The sequence below is a fragment of the Rhinopithecus bieti genome, unplaced genomic scaffold, assembly GCF_001698545.2.
Source record: "Rhinopithecus bieti isolate Rb0 unplaced genomic scaffold, ASM169854v2 scaffold_13029, whole genome shotgun sequence".
Lineage (NCBI taxonomy): Eukaryota > Metazoa > Chordata > Mammalia > Primates > Cercopithecidae > Rhinopithecus > Rhinopithecus bieti.
In genome coordinates, this window is record NW_016807982.1 from 2,829,216 (window position 1) to 2,845,904 (window position 16,689).

Consider the following 16,689-nt stretch of genomic DNA (forward strand, 5'->3'; position numbering starts at 1 on the left):
AAAAAAAAAAAAAAAAAAAAAAAAAGAAAATCACCGTAATTTGCTATTTAAATTTGCAGCAAAGGTTGACTTACTGGATCCATGTAGCCCATTCGGCTGTAACTTTCCTCTCTTTGGCGCCTCATTTGTTCTTCCATCTCACGTTGACGAATCATCATCTCTTCCTCTCTTCTACGTCGTTCTTCCTCTTGCCTAGAAATACCCATCAAGCACATAACTGAAGTGTTATCCACATCTTTTAGAATTCAATGTGAAGAAACTTAGCAGTTGGCCTAAGAACTAGGTTAGAGCTAAAAAACACAAAGGCTTAGAGTGCGTCTAGGGGCATAGTACTAAAGACATTCTGCCAAAGAATGTAGGCTTTATTAAGGAAAATCAACACTGACATAATATTTAACCTTTGTATTTTACCTGACCTGAAAAACTAATAAGTACATCTTTTTCCTAAATGTCAGAATATAAATGTTAGTGCATAAATCAAGGTTTAAGACCAGGGTTGGTATTTCATGCCTGTAATCTCATAATCTCAGTACTTCAGGAGGCCATGAGTTTGACACCAGCCTAGACTCCATCTCCACAAAAAAGAAAAAAAAAAAAAATTAGCTGGGGGGTGGTGGCCTGTGCCTGAAGTCCCAGCTGCTCAGGAGGATTGCTTGAGCTCAGGAGTTTGAGACTACAGTGAGCTATGATCATGCCACTGCACTTCAGCCTGGGCCCACCTCAAAAAAGGAAGAAAAAAATGACCAAGTATGGTGGCTCATGCCTGTAATCCTAGCACTTTGGGAGGCAGAGGCAGGCAAATCACTTGAGGTCAGGAGTTCAAGGCCAGCCTGGCCAATGTGGCGAAACCCCGTATCTACTAAAAATACAAAAAGAATTAGCCAGGTGTCGTGACACATGCCTGCAATCCCCAGCTACTCGGGAGGCTGAGGCAAGAGAATCACTTGAACCCAGGAAGCAGAGGTTGTGGTGAGCTGAGATTGCACCACTGCACTCCAACCTGGGCAACAGAGTGATACAGGTTTGTTGTTGTTTTGTTTTTGAGACAGAGTCTCGCTCTGTCGCCCAGGCTGGATGGAGTGCAGTGGCACGATCTCAGCTCACTGCAAGCTCCGTCTCCCGGCTTCACGCCATTCTCCTGCCTCAGCCTCCCGACTACAGGCACGGGTGACCACGCCCAGCTAATTTTTTGTATTTTCAGTAGAAATCGGGTTTCACCATGTTAGCCAAGATGGTCTCCATCTCCTGACCTCGTGATCCGCTCGTCTCGGCCTCCCAAAGTGCTGGGATTACAGGCGTGAGCCACTGTGCCCAACCAGAGTGATACACTTCTAAGGAAATAAAAAAAAATGAAGTTTAAACCTTAAACACAATTTTACCTCAACTGCATTTCTTTACGTTTCTGCATTTCTTGATTATGAAGTTCTTCCATGCGTCTTAATTCTTCCTGTCGTCTCATCAGATCTGAACATTGGAAAATATTTTGGATTCTCATTAACAAGGTTCTAACAGGGTGAAAAAACAATTGACCTTAGCAGTGATGTAGCAGTAATGTTCATGCGGAGATCTTTTTACCTTGGCGCAAAAGATTTGCCTGATGTTCATGATAAGCATCTTCCATTTCACTTTCCAATTTATCTTTTGCATCCTTCATGTTTTTTTCAACTTGTTCCCTTTGCTGTTTTTCCATTTCATCCAAAGACTTCCATCGCTGAGAATATTCGTACTCAAATGTGCCATGCTGGGCAAAACGAGGAGGGGTTTCTCTCTCCCTAACAATACACAAAATTTAAACATGAACCAATTTGTGAATGCATACCAGAAAATACTTGCCCTCATACTGGTCTTTTTCCTGTTCTATTTCTTGTAAAGGGTACAAAAGCAAAAGTTATCCTGATTCATCTAAAAATATCTTCACAGCAAAAATACTCAGAATACTCAGCAAAAGAGCATACAGGCACTGGAGATAAATCCTACCTTCCTCATTTTCTAATTCTGTTTTCCTCTAGCCAAATTCCTTACTGAGGCTTATTTGTTCCACCCATAAAAATGTACTCCACGCCAGGCGGGGTGGCTCGCCCCTGTAATTCCTGCACTTTGGGAGGCCAAGGCAGGTGGATCACCTGAGGTCATGAGTTCAAGACCCATTGGGCCAACATGATGAAACCCCATCTCCACTAAAAATACAAAAAATTAGCCGGGCAGTGGCAGGCACCTGTAATCCCAGCTATTCTGGAGGCCTGAGGCAAGAGAATCACTTGAACCCAGGAGGCAGACGTTGCAGTGAGCTGAGATCAAGTTACTGCACTTCAGCCTGGGCAACAACAGTGAAACTCCAGCTTGGGGTGGGGAAGTACTTTGGCCAGGCACAGCGCCTCATGCCTGTATCCCAGTACTTTGAGAGGCTGAGGTGGGCGACTCACTTGAGGTCAGCAGTTCGAAACCAGCCTAGCAACATGGTGAAAGCCCATCTCTACTAAAAATAGAAAATGAGCCGGGACTGGTGGCGCATGCCTGTAATCCCAGCTACTTGGGAGGCTGAGGCAGGAGAATCGTTTGAACCCGGGAGGCAGAGGTTGCAATGAGGTGAGATCATGCCACTGCACTCTGGCCTGGGCAACAGAGACTCTCAGTCACACACGACTTTATGCCATCATTGTAGAGACAAAACAGGATTGCATGTGAACGTACCCACCTCAGAAACAAACAGCCATCTGAGTAACAGCTTCAAATCTTTCTCAGCCTGAGATTTTTCACTAAGAAACATATCTACATCAAATAATTTTGCATATTTTAAGCAAAATTGGAAAATTACTAACACAAATTTCTCCTTTACACTTAAAACTGCCAAAAGTTTCATCAATCTTACTTTTGATACATTGGATTCTTCTGGGCAAGTTTTTCAGGAAGACCATCTTCATCATCTAGTTGTTCAAGTGGTTCCACGATGACTGGACGAGGAGTCCTAACAACAAAAATGGTTCCATCTTAGCTTTGTTTCAGTTTTATTGCCACCATCTCATGTAAGTCGTTAGAAATTATTACAATAAACAAGACAACTTACGTTGTCAGCAAGAAAACACCTTCACTGCATCGTTCAAATGCCTTTCTTGCTGCTGGCTTAGAAGCAAATTCAACAATGCCTTTCCCTGTAGATCTTCCACGATCATCCACTATTACAACAGCCCTTTCAATAGGACCAAACTGGCTAAAGGCTTCTTCCAACAGTTCATTGGAAACGTAAGGTGAAAGATTACGAACAGAAAGGGCAGCAGCATGTGTGGCAAAGCGAACTCGAAGCTGTCTACCTCTCATGGGTGTATCATCAAGTTCCGCTTTGGCTATTTCAGCCAAAGCTCTAGATTCCTGTAAGTATCAGAGACACTCATGTTAACAACCTCAAAATTGGTTGATCTCTACTCTTAAATTGTCATAAACCTACTTCCTACTCCTTTCCTTCTTCCAGCTCAGTGCAAGTATTATCTTTAGGCAGCACCCGCTAACATGACTTAGTTTACCCACCCTATCCCTCTTTTCTCTTGGGTAGCAACAATTATGCATTATATCGCATGCGTATTTTGCCTGTAAGAATGGTGAAAATCTAAAAGACCAATTTACTCTCCCCAGTTTAAAAACCAAGCCTTCACCGTTTGTAACGACGACAAAAAAAAAAAAAAAAAAAACCCACCCTTCTAATTCTACGTAAAATCAAACAATACACTCACAAGTAATAAATCGAATCCTTGCCTTTGTTTGATAAAATACTTCTTCCTGGTTCTCCATATTTAGCAAATAGTCTTTTGAAATTCATCCTCCGTGATATCAGCAGGTAGATTCCCAACAACAACCGCACAATCGCTGTGTGTAAGTTTTCTCTCCAGGCCCTCAAAGAGAGACAAGGTTGGCTTTAAACCCCTAATGAAAAAGAAAGAAGTTTTCAAACACCAGAGACCTTCTGCAAGTGAAAATCCCCAGATAGATTTTCTTATCTGAAACTATCAGTTGCTTTTCTGTGACAGTTTTGTACAATCAAGGTTTTACTATGTGAGATTTCTTTTTTTTTTTCTTTTTTTGAGAGGAGTCTCGGCTCTGTCAACCCAGGCTGGAGTGCAGTGCCAGATCCAGCTCACTGCAAACTCCGCCTCCCGGGTTACGCCATTCTCCTGCCTCCAGCCTCCCGAAGTAGCTGGGACTACAGGCGCCCGCCACCTCGCCTGGGCTACGTTTTTTGTATTTTTTTTTTTTAGTACGAGACGGGGTTTCACCGTGTTAGCCAGGATTGGTCTTCGATCTCCTGACCTTGTGATCCGCCCGCCTCGGCCCTCCCAAAGTGCTGGTGATTACAGAAACTGCTTGAGCACCGCGCCCGGCCGGGGCTACTATGTGAGATTTCTAACCACGAGGCAACTATTCTTTAACATCGAAAAAGGAGCCCCGTCATCCAGAATGCTCAGAACAGACACTTCCCCAAAGAGCAGCGTCCATCAGCAACTCTGCAGCCCACATATGTTGAGAGTCCCCGACAAATCTAAATCGTTTATGAAATTAAATAAAAAAAACAGGCATTAAGTCAAACGGGCCATCGTCACCTATCACCGATATGCGCCTTGCGCTTTTACGAACTTCCCGATTTCTCTCCAAAACTATGCCGCACGCTCTGCACTACGCCGGTTCCAGGAACAAGCTACCTCCGGCCGGGCCAGACCACAGCGGCACTTCCTCCCGGAAAGGAGACCTCCCCTAGGCCTTTCCGCCCCGCCCAGAGAGCAAGGCGCGCGGCGGCCAATCCCGGCCGACTGGCGAGCCCCGCGACACCGCCCCGCCCCCACGGCGCGCGCGCAGGCGCCCTTCCGGCGGCCGACAAAAGGAAGCCCAGCGCGGGTCGGGGCGAGGAGGGGCGCCGCCATTCTTAGGGGAGCCGGACGCGTCGCTCCCATTAGACACTTCACCTCCGAGTCCGAGATCTTCTCCTCGCTGCGGCCGCCGGGGCCCGGGCGGGGCCCTGGTGGTGCTGCTGGTGGTAGGGCGGGTGGTGGCTGGCGGCCCCGCGTGGCTCCCCGCCGCTCGATGCGGCGGCTTGGGTGGCCGCCAGGGGCTGCTTAGGCCCGGGCCGCCACCTGGTTTCGGCCCGCCAGGGCATTTGCGCTTTGGGACCGCCCGGACCTGGGGCCCTGCTTAGGGCCCTGGACCCGGGCCCGGCTTACGCGGCGGCGGCGGCGCCTCCGGCCTGAGGAGCGTGGTAGGGACCCCGCTGGCTGGGCGGGGTGGGTGGCGCGGCCCCAGGAGGCCTGAGGGACTGCTGGGCGGGTCGGCGTCGGGGCCTGGCCCCGGACTCCTGGCGGGGCCCCCGATGTCGGCGGAGTGGCGGCGGCGGCCGAACTGGAGGCTGGCGCGCGCTGCCTACTCCGGGAGCGGGGCCGGGTCCCCTGAGCAACGACGGGCTTGGAAGAGTCCTGCGGCGGGGGTGGCGGCGGCTGCTGCTGCTGATGCGGCTGTGGGATGGCGGCAGGCGGCTGATGCGGTGGCGGCTGCTGGGCGGTTGGTTGCTGCGGTGGTGGCTTTGTGCTGTTGGTGTGGAGCGTGGGGGATCGGAGGCTTAGGCCGCTCTGGCCCGGGCCAGGACCCATGGGGGCCGCGATTCTGATTGAGGCCCATGCCCGGCGGCGTTGAGAACGGAAGTCGTGGAGGCCGCACGCGGCCGCCGCCTCCTCGGCCTGTGGAAGCCGCCACGCCACCGCCACGACTCCGGAACCGTCCCGAGACATGTCTGTGGTCAAGGGCGGTCGAGGGCAGAGCGAAGAAGACGCTCAGGAAACGTGGAGGCCACCTTGCTTCCTCACAAAATGGCGGGATGACACAGGCGGCGCGCCGCCTTTGTCCTCTTCTTATATAGGCCAGCGGGCACGGCCCCGCCTCCTCCTCGACCGACAGCTCCAATAGCCAATTGCAATTACTATGCTTGATGACGCTAAGTTGCGAAACTCTGATCTTTCCTATTGGTCCCTGAGTGAGAGGCGGGAGGCATGGAGGGACTGAAGTTTCCAGTTGGCCAATGAGCGAAGAAGGCGTTGACTGTAGACCACTATGATTTGTTAGGAGAAATTTGAATGGGTATGCCAAGGCAATTTTCACTTGCAAGCAAATAACCAGGTCCCTATCCGCTCCTGGGGAGAAGCGTTGGAGGTCTCTTTTCTTTCTTGATTTCCCCTAAGAGCAATCTGCTATCCTTGCCCAGAAAAACAGATGTTTTCCGATTCAAAGTCAGAAATTTAGTGCCTGCTATCTACCCTACCTAGTGCCAAGTCAATGAAAGGAGAGAAGTAAAATCTAACCTATTTCAAAAGCACGCAGTCTTAGCTGATTTCATTATGGAACCTCATAGGAATACAGATTTGTTGTAGCAGTATAAACTTTTCAATAGGCTTTTGTGGGTGCGCTCATTGTTCAAAAAGAGGCTTTGCACGCACACGTTTACAAACACCAATCACCGGAGGAATGTAAATATTCCACTCAACACTTTACGAACAGACTAAGGTATTTAAATTACAATGTTAGGCCGGGTGCTGTGGCTCACGCCTGTAATCCCAGCACTTTGGGACGCTGAGGCGGGCAGATCACCTGAGGTCGGGAGTTCGAGACCAGCCTGGCCAACATGGCGAAACCCCGTCTTTACTAAAAAATACAAAAATTTGGGTGCGGTGGCTCACGCCTGTAATCCCAGCACTTTGGGAGGCCGAGGCGGATGGATCACGAGGTCAGGAATTCGAGACTAGCCTGTCCAGTATGGTGAAACCCCATCTGTAGTAAAAATACAAAAATTAGCTGGGCGTGGTAGCGCGTGCCTGTAGTCCCAGCTACTCGGGAGGCTGAGGCAGGAGAATGGCATGAACCCAGGAGCAGAGGTTTCAGTGAGCCGAGATTGTGCCACTGCACTCCAACTGATCTCGAACTCCTGACCTCAAGTGATCCACCCACCTAGGCCTCCCAAAGTGCTGGGATTACAGGGGTGAGCCACCACACCCAGCCTGTATTTCACAATCTCTAGTTTGTTTGAGGTCCACAGACCTTTTGGGGAATCATTCCTCCCTCAACATTAGCTCCTAGCTTATTACCTCCTTTTCTGCCTCTAACTCTCTTCTTTCAATATCCAGGGGGGACTGGGCGTGGTGGCTCACGGTTGTAATCCCAACACTTTGAGGGACTGAGGCGGGAGGGTCACTTGAGGTCAGGAGTTCGAGACCAGCCTGGCCAAAGTGGCAAAACCCCCTCTCTAGTAAAGATACAAAAATTAGCGGGGCGTGGTGGCATGGGCCTGTAATCCCAGCTACTCGGGAGGCTGAGGCAGGAGAATCGCTTGAACCCAGGAGGCAGATGTTGCAGTGAGCCAAGATCGCACCATTGCACTCCAGCCTGGGCACACAGTGAGACTCCGTCTCAAAAAAAAAACAAAAAAAAAGATCCAGGCAGATGACCCACCCAACACACTAATGCTCAGTTCCTTACCTCCTTCAATAGTATTTCCTTCTAAGCTGTATCAACCATCCAGTCTCCCACCCTCCCCTCATCACACTTACCCCTGTTTACTATTACCAGTAACTGCATTATCTCTGAAATCTTTAGTTCAAGCATTTCTCTTACTGATCATCACTTTTCCTTCTGGCTCACACAGCATAGTAACCTCATGATTCTTTTTATTATTATTATTTTGGGGGGGGGGACAGAGTCTCACTCTGTCACCCAGGCTGCAGTGCAGTGGCATGATCTCAGTTCACTTCAACCTCTGCCTCCCAGGTTCAAGCTATTCTGCTGCCTCAGCCTCCCAAGTAGCTGGGACAACAGGCACGTGCCACCACGCCCAGCTAATTTTTTAACTTTGAGTGGAGGCGGAGTTTCACCATGTTGGCCAGGATGGTCTTGAACTCCTGACTTCAGATGATCCACCCGCCTTAGCCTCCCAAAGTGCTGGGATTACGGATGTGAGCCACCATGCCCTGCTCAGGTCTGAGATATCCAGCTATTTATTAGACATTGCCAACTGGAGACGACTTAGTTGATATATTAGATTTTTTTTTTTTTTTTTTTTTTTGAGACAGGGTCTCGCCCTGTTGCCCAGGCTGGAATGCAGTGGCATGATCTCTGAATCCTCACGGGTTCAAGCGATTCTCCTGCCTCAGCCTCCCGAGTAGCTGGGACTACAGGCATGTGCCACCACGCCTGGCTAATTTTTGTTTTTTTTTTAAAGAGACGGGGTTTTGCCATGTTGGCTAGGCTGGTCTCAAACTCCTGACTTCGAACAGCCTCCCAAAGTGCTGGAATTACAGGCATGAGCCACAGCACACAGCCTATTTCTTTACTTGTCTATAGTCTGTCTCCTCTGTTGGACTGAAACTCTGAGTTCTTCAAGGCTGTATCACTGGCACCTAAGACAGACACTAGCATGGAGATAATAAACATTTGTTGAGTGAATGAATAAATAAAAGCATAATGGTAAAGAACAGGCTGTTTCCATCTGAGCGGGGTATTGTCCCAAGATTCTTCACTTTTCTGACACACTTGCTTTTGGGGGACATTATAAGGATGGTGTGAAGTGTTTAGTACTTTCTAAGTGCTCAGTAAAGCCAGGTGAACTGGTTTGAGCCTGTAATTGAGCTCCTGGTCTCGAACTCCAGACCTCAAGTGATACTCCCACTTCGCCCTCCCAAAGTACTGGGATTACAGGCATGAGCCACTGCATCTGGCCAACATATCAGATTTAATATGTCCAACTCAGAGGTGTTGATTTTAATCAACTGAATCTATTCCTTCCCCCAAACTCTCCCAGCATAGTAAATAGTAACACCTGGTTGTTCAAAACAAACACCTAGAATTGGTCTTTATAAAAATCCAAAGATCGGTTCTACCTCCAAAGTATGTCTTGAATCCTCCCCCTCTACCACTACATCGTAATCTTCTCCATCTCTATGTCTCACATAAAGTCCTGCAACCACTAATATTTCAGTCTTCTGATCCATTCTTCATATGGCAGCTAGAGTGTTATTTATTTATTTATTATTTTTGAGACAGAGTCTCACTCTGTCACCTAGACTGGAGTGCAATGGAGCGATCTCAGCTCACTGCAACCTCCGCCTTCCAGGATCAAGCGATTCTCCTACCTCAGCCTCCCAAGTAGCTGGGATTACAGGTGCCCACCACCACACCCAGCTAGTTTTTGTATTTTTAGTAGAGAAGGGTTTTTGCCATGTTGGCCAGGCTGGTCTCGAACTCCTGACCTCAGGTGATCCACCCTCCTTGGCCTCCCAAAGTGCTGGGATTGCAGGTGTGAGCCACCATGCCCAGCCTATTTATTTTAGAGACAGGGTCTCAATGTCACCTAGGCTGGAGTGCAGTGGCACAGTCATAGCTCACTGCAGCCTCAAACTCCTGGGCTCAAGCAGTTGTCCTGCCCCAGGGTTCCAAATAGCTGGGACTATAGGTGGGCGCCACGATGCCCAGCAGATTTTTTCTTTTTGAATATTTTCTCTCCTTTTTTGGGTGGAATTTTTCTCCTGCTGCTCAGGCTGGAGTGCAATGGTGTGGTCTCAGCTCACCGCAGCCTCTGCCTCCCAGGTTCAAGTGATTCTCCTGCCTTAGCTTCTGGAGTATCTGGGATTACAGGCATGCCGCCGCCACACCTGGCTAATTTTGTATTTTTAGTAGAGATGGAGTTTCTCCACGTTGGTCAGGCTTACCTCAAGCTCCCGACCTCAGGTGATCCACCTGACTCGACCTCCCAAAGTGCTGAGATTGCAGGCATGAGCCACCGCGCCTGGCCCACATGCATCTTTTTAAGTTTTTGTAGAGATGGGGTCTTGCTGGGTTGCCCAAGCTGGTCTCAAAGTCTTGGCCTCAAGTGATCCTCCTGCCTTAGCCTCCCAAAGTGCTGGGGTTATAGGTGTCAGCAAGCACACCTGATCTGCAGTGATTTTTAAAAAATAAATAAATAAATAAATAAATTCAGGCCGGACGCGGTGGCTCATGCAGGTAATCCCAGCACTTTGGGAGGCCGAGTCGGGTAGATCATGAGTTCAGGAGATGGAGACCATCCTGGCTAACGCAGTGAAACCCTGTCTCTGCTAAAAATACAAAAAATTAGCCGGGCGTGGTGGCGGGCGTCTGTAGTCCCAGCTACTAGGGGGACTGATGCAGGAGAATGGCGTGAACCTGAGAGGCGGAGCTTGCAGTGAGCCGAGATTGCGCCACTGCACTCCAGCCTGGGCGACAGAGCGAGACTCTGTCTCAAAAAAAAAAAAAAAAAGAAAGAAAAAGAAATTCAAATAATGTCATTTGTTTACCCTATTTAAAGGCCGTCAATGGCTTCCCATTGTTAGAATAGAATCCAAATACTTTAGCAAGGTCTACAAGTCCTGACTTGGTCTGACTCCTGCCCGCCTTCCCAGTCTTATCTCCCTAGTTCCCTACTCCATTTGCACTAAGCCCTAGCTATTCTTAAGATTTATCAAGTTACTTTACCTGCATGTTTTGCCTCAGAGCATTTGCACTTGCTCTTTATTTAGCCTGTAGTGTTCTCTCCCCTTCGCCATGCCCCGGCTCTTTGCACAGGTATCTCCTCTTCTTTGTTTTTTTTTTCTTTTTCCTTCCCTGCTTTATGGAGTGATCTCTTCATCCTTCTATCTCAGTTGAAAATCACCCCCAAAGAAGTCTTCTGTGCTCATCATCACATCTAAAGCAGGCTCCTCCTCTCTGTTACAACATCCTGTATGTAATGTACATGATAGCTCTCTTCACAACTTGTGTATTCTTATTTCTTCTTTTTTTTCTTTTTTTTTTTTTTTTTTTTTTTTTTGAGATGAGTCTTGCTCGTCGCCCAGGCTTGGAGTGCAGTGGCGCGATCTCCACTCACTGCAAGCTCCTGCCCCAGGTTCACAACGCATTCTCCCGCCTCAGCCTCGCCATGTAAGCTGGGACTACAGGCACCAGGCCCGCCACCGCGCCTGGCTAATTTTTGTATTTTTAGTAGAGACGGGGTTCACCGTGTTAGCAGGATGGTCTCCATCTCCTGACCTCGTGATCCCCCCGCTCGGCTCCAAAATTGCTAGGATTACAGGGTAGAGCCACCGCCGCCGCATTTTTTTTTTTTTTTTTTTTGAGACAGATTCTCGCTCTGTCCCCAGGCTGGAGTGCAATGGCACGATCTTGGCTCACACACCTGGTTAATTTTGTTTTGTTTTGTTTTTTTTTTGAGACGGAGTCTCGCTCTGTCGCCCAGGCTGGCGTGCGGTGGCCGGATCTCGGCTCACTGCAAGCTCAGCCTCCCGGGTTTACACCATTCTCCTGCCTCAGCCTCCGGAGTAGCTGGGACTACAGGCGCCCGCCGCCACACCCGGCTAGCTTTTTGTATTTTTTAGTAGAGACGGGTTTTCACCATGTTAGCCAGGATGGTCACAATCTCCTGATCTCGTGATCCACCCTTCTCAGCGTCCCAAAGTGCTGGGATTACAGGCTTGAGCCACCGCGCCCAGCCAATTTTTGTATTTTTAGTGGAAATGGGATTTCACCATGTTGGCTAGGCTGGTCTCAAGCTCGTGACCTTAAGTGACCTGCCAGCCTCAGCCTCCCAAAGTGTTGGAATTACAGGCATAAGCCACCGCACGCAACCTATTTCTTCATTTGTCTATTGTCTGTCTCCTCTGTTGGACTGAAACTCTGAGTTCTTTAAGGCTGTATCACTGGCACCTAAAACAGACACTAGAACAGAGATAAACATTTGTTGAGTGAACGAATAAATGAAAGCATAATGGTGAAGAACAGGCTGTTTCCATCTGAGCAGGGTATTGTCCCAAGATCTTTCACTTTTCTGACACCCTTGCTTTTTGGGGACATTGTGAGGATTGTGTGAAGTGTTTAGTACTTTCTAAGTGCTCAGTAAAGCCAAGTGCACTGGTTTGAGCCTGTAATCCCAGCTATTCAAAAGGCTAGGACAGGAGGACCACTTCAGGCCAGGAGTTTGAGACTAGCCTGGGCAACATAGCAAGACCCCATATCTAAAAAAAATAAGAAGAAGAAGAAAAATTATCTGGGTGTGGTGGCAGGTGCCTGTAGTCCTAGCTACTTGGGAGACTGAAGTGGAAGGATCTCTTGAAGCCAGGACCCAGGAGATGGAGGTTGCAGTGAGTTGTGATGGTGCCACTAAACTCTAGCCTGGGTGACAGAGCAAGATCCTGTCTCTAAATAAGAGTTAAAAGTTTGGTATGTGTACCAAAAGAGTAATTATTTACTATTATAAGTAATATCTACTTCAAAGACTAGCCAGTGTCAGAATAGCCAAAATCAACTGATCAATTTAGTTTATGTCATACAATGTAGTAAGTACTTAATATTGAATTGTTTTTCTGTTTTTGGTTTTGTTTTGTTTTTTTGAGATGGAGTCTTGCTCTGCTGCCCAGGCCGGAGTGCAGTGGTACGATCTTGGCTCACTGCAACCTCCACCTCCTGGGTTCAAGCAATTCTCCTGCCTCAGCCTCCCAAGTACCTGGGACTATAGGCACCCACCACCAGGCCCAGCTAATTTTTGTATTTTTAGTAGAGACAGGACTTCATTATGTTGGCCAGGCTGGTCTCGAACTCCTGACGTCAGGTGATCCACCCGCCTTGACCTCCCAAAGTACTGGCATTATAGCCATGAGCTCCTGTACTCAGCCTTAATATTAAATTCTTATTACAACTCTGAGATTTATAGTATTATTTTTCTCATCTTTCAGATTAAAAAACCACCATTACTGTAATCCAAGCTAACATTATTCTTTCTCTCTCTTTTCTATTTCTTGAGAGGTGGAGTCTCATTATGTTGCCCAGGCTGGTCTCGAACTTCTGTGCTCAAGTGATCCTCCCTCCTCAGCCTCCTGAGTCTACAGGCACAGGTCACTATGCCCAGCCAAGCTAACATTGTTTTGTTACATCCAGGATACACACTGAAAACTAACAATGGAACATGATTGCTCACCTAGAACTTCTGCAAAAGCTTTCTAACTGGTCATCCCAATTGCCTTCCTCCTTCCTATTTTCCAGGCAGCTAGCAAATTATCATTTTTAAAGGCAAATCTGATGCTTCAGTTCCCCTCTTTTAAACTCTTTATTGTCTTCCTATTGCCCTTAGAAGAAAAAAACAACCTCGTTAACTCCTATGATGTCCCTCCATTCCCTGGCCATCTCATTCCTCCCCAGCCTCAACCCCGACTCCTGAATTCTTTGCTGTAGTCACACTGACTGCCTTTAGTTCTTTTAAGTTCTCATGTTCTCATCTGAAATAATATCTTTCTGGTCATCGTCTCCCTCCTTTATGGTTAACTCTTATCCATCTTTCAGGACTTGACTTACACTTGCCCTTCTCTGGAGGCCTTCTGTGACCCCAAGGACCAAGCTGCCCCATTTGATTAGCATCCTGTATTTCACTCTTAGAGTATTTATCCCACTTTATTATAGAGACTTGCAAAATTGTACACTTTAGGCTGTAAGATCATGAGGACAATGACTGAGATTCTCTTTTCAGCACCAAATCCTCAGGGCCTAGTGCTGTGATACTCTATATTTGAACAAATGAATAAGTGAATGAATCCATTAATCTTTCCTTTTCTGAACCATTGAAGAATGTCCTCAACATAAATGACTAATTTCAGATATTAAACACAACTCTGTAGCTCACATCTGTGGTAAATTATCATGCCTGAATAGTATGTAGAACAATCTTTACCTTGTAATACTCTGAATGTGGGTGAACTTACAGTTCAAACACTATAATTACAATAAAATGAAAATTATAATTATCCTCTTGTTTGAGTTTTTATAAGGCCTAGAAGGGTAGGGGATGGAAAAATATGCTTGATGAAACACACTGCTGCTCTCTAATGAATATTAATTCAATTGACTAAATTTACATCTTCAGCTGTCCCCCAGGGCTTGAGAAACCATGTTGGTCAGCATATGTTAATTTAGCTTCGTAGTTCTCTCTTCCAACTTTGCAGAAGCTATTCAGTTTTCAGACCTATCAGCACTTGTCTCTGAGGCTTCATGCACACAACAGAGAGCTCAAATTATTTTGCTGGGGGCAGAAAAGGAGAGCTAAAAGAAGGGCATCTAAGCTCCTCAAATGCACACCACCTCCCCCAAGAAAGTGGCTCTTAGATGAGCCCAACTGGCAAACTCTAACCGTGCAGTAAAACCCTCACCACTAGGTGTCTCAGTGGCCGTGCCACTTCCTCCATCTCCTTGGAAAGCAGCTAGCTGCATACACTCCATTACTCTATTGTTATTGAGCCTCCAAGCTAAGAACCTTTTGGAAAGGTTGATTTCAATACCTGGATAAATTTTCCAGTAGATCTAATCAGTATCTAGATTGCCTCTCTTAATAAGAGAAACATTGGATTAACTGCAGTGTCTTCCTCTGTTACCGCCTTCCTTTATGTAGGGAAAACGTGCTCTGCTTGTAGTACCTTTATTTACTTATTTATTTCTCCATCTAATTTATTTCTTTATTATGTTGGGGGATGGGGAGAGGTCTTCCTTAGTCATGATGAGCGACCCCAGTTTCATCACCTCTCACTCGCACACTGAACTAAAACTAAATTAAATGTTTTTCCAGGTTTTTTCCACAGTTACTTTAGACTTGAAGGCATTTATTTTCAACTGCCCCTATGTTTACCACTTGAACTGATTTTAAAGGTAAAAAAAAAAATGGAGTTTAAAGAATCATCAAATGGAGAAAGATAGCTCAGAGGTAGGTATAAATTTTTACCATAAGTGTACTTCAGAAATTAATGAGAAAGGAAAGAAATATTCAACAAATGGCACTAAAATATTTAATTTGCTATATATGTATGTGTGTGTGTATGTATGTGTGTGTATATATATATATATAAAATCAAACTGATTCCAGATGGATAAAAGAAATATACATATTTTTTAAACAAACCCAGAAAGAATGAGAAGAAAATAAAAGTGAATATCAGATCTTTGTCAGGAAGAGCATTTTTTAAGATTTACTCTGATAGAATAAATCACAAAACAAAATATCAGTAAATTTCCCTGCATGAAGATTAGAAACCACCAGGTTAAAAACCAAGACAATAATAAAAATTAAAAGTTAAATTAAAAAAATAATTGCAAGAAAAAATTATAAGTGGTTAATATCTTTCCTATGCAAATGACATGTACAATTTTATAAGAAAAATAAGATCCCAATTAATAGCCAAAATAAATGAACTAACACATGGAAAATATTCATCCTCTGATGATAATTACAGAACTGGAAATAAAATGAGAGAATATTTTCATCTAAGTTAACACAAATTTAAACAGCCACTACTGATATAATTCTTTTGGAAAATAATTTGGCAAATTCGTTTTCTCCCTCTCTCTCTCCTTTTCTCTCCCCACTCCCTCCCTCTCTACATCCTCCCCGCTTTCATTCATTCATTTATTTAACAAATACCCTCTGTGTGCCTGCCAGGTGCTGGAATCTAGCCTAAATTCTAACTACGGAAAAAATGTTATGTATAAATTTGTTCATCTCCACATGATTAGTAATAGCATTAAATCAAAAACATCCTACATTGTCATCCATAGGCAAGGTCTTGTTTTGCTTAAGACAATCTTAGTTTATGTTTGATATCCCAGCGTAATTAATAAATAGTGCTCCCCTATTAAGACAGCTTTCTGGCTGATAGCAGTCAAGTATCTTGAGGAAGGACCAGCTTTTCTAATTTGTACAAAAGCACCATTGGGATTAGCCACTGTCCCTTAAGTTACTAAGGTTGGATGATTTCTGGTTTCCTATTTTTCTGCAATTTCTAGATTTTCTAAAATGGATTTTACATCTGTGTGGACTTTATATGCATTAACTCATTTACTTTTCACAACCCCATAATTATTTATTTTTCTTATTTCACCCCCTTTTATTAAGATAAGGGATTAAGTCACCGAGAGTCACATAGTTATGAAGTGGTAGAACCAAGATTTACATCTGCATAGTCTGTATCCAGACCTTGAAATAGCAAGTTATCCTACCCATAGGGACAACTATATCCAGTTGGACTTCTTATTCATTTATGGGGGGATAAAGATTACCTATGTTCACAAATGTTATTTGGAAAGTGCATACAAATAGTAGCCCCAAAATGTGTCTATCTCTTATAAACAAAATAGGTTCTCTTAAGTCCACTAATTATAAATACATTGTAAATACAGCAATTGATTTTTAAAAAATAAAATTCAAGAATTCATTAACAAATGAAATGTAAGAATCCCAAATATCCAATTATGAAGTCTCTTTTTAATGTATAGTTATATCTGTTTAAATTTCTTTGTATTGGCCAGGCGTGGTGGCTCATGCCTGTAATTGCAGCATTTTGGGAGGCGGATCACCTGAGGTCAGGAATTCGAGACCAGCCTGGCCAACATGGCAAAACCTCGTCTCTACTAAAAATTTAAAAGAACAGCCAGGCATGGTGGCACACACCTGTAATCCCGGCTACTTGGGAGGCTGAGGCAGGAGAATCGTTTGAACCCGGTAGGTGGAGGTTACAGTGAGCCGAGATCCAGTCACTGCACTCCAGCCTGGGGAACAGAGGGAGACTCCATCTCAAAAAAATAAATAAAATAAAATAAAATATTTATTTATTAATTTATTTCTTATTT

At 45.6% G+C, this 16,689-nt stretch overlaps 1 protein-coding gene across 1 annotated transcript in view; it reads right to left on the reverse strand.

Moving 5' to 3' along the window:
* Window positions 1-16,689, reverse strand: part of SFPQ (splicing factor proline and glutamine rich) — a 99,592-nt gene that overhangs the window by 11,848 nt on the left and 71,055 nt on the right. The window contains 16 exon segments of the mRNA XM_017884423.1: window positions 75-192; window positions 1,380-1,464; window positions 1,576-1,772; window positions 2,870-2,965; window positions 3,065-3,366; window positions 3,722-3,805; window positions 3,807-3,854; window positions 3,856-3,915; window positions 4,950-4,993; window positions 4,996-5,064; window positions 5,067-5,218; window positions 5,220-5,297; window positions 5,299-5,392; window positions 5,395-5,425; window positions 5,427-5,562; window positions 5,564-5,708. Coding sequence (XP_017739912.1) covers window positions 75-192; window positions 1,380-1,464; window positions 1,576-1,772; window positions 2,870-2,965; window positions 3,065-3,366; window positions 3,722-3,805; window positions 3,807-3,854; window positions 3,856-3,915; window positions 4,950-4,993; window positions 4,996-5,064; window positions 5,067-5,218; window positions 5,220-5,297; window positions 5,299-5,392; window positions 5,395-5,425; window positions 5,427-5,562; window positions 5,564-5,708 — 1,739 coding nt within the window.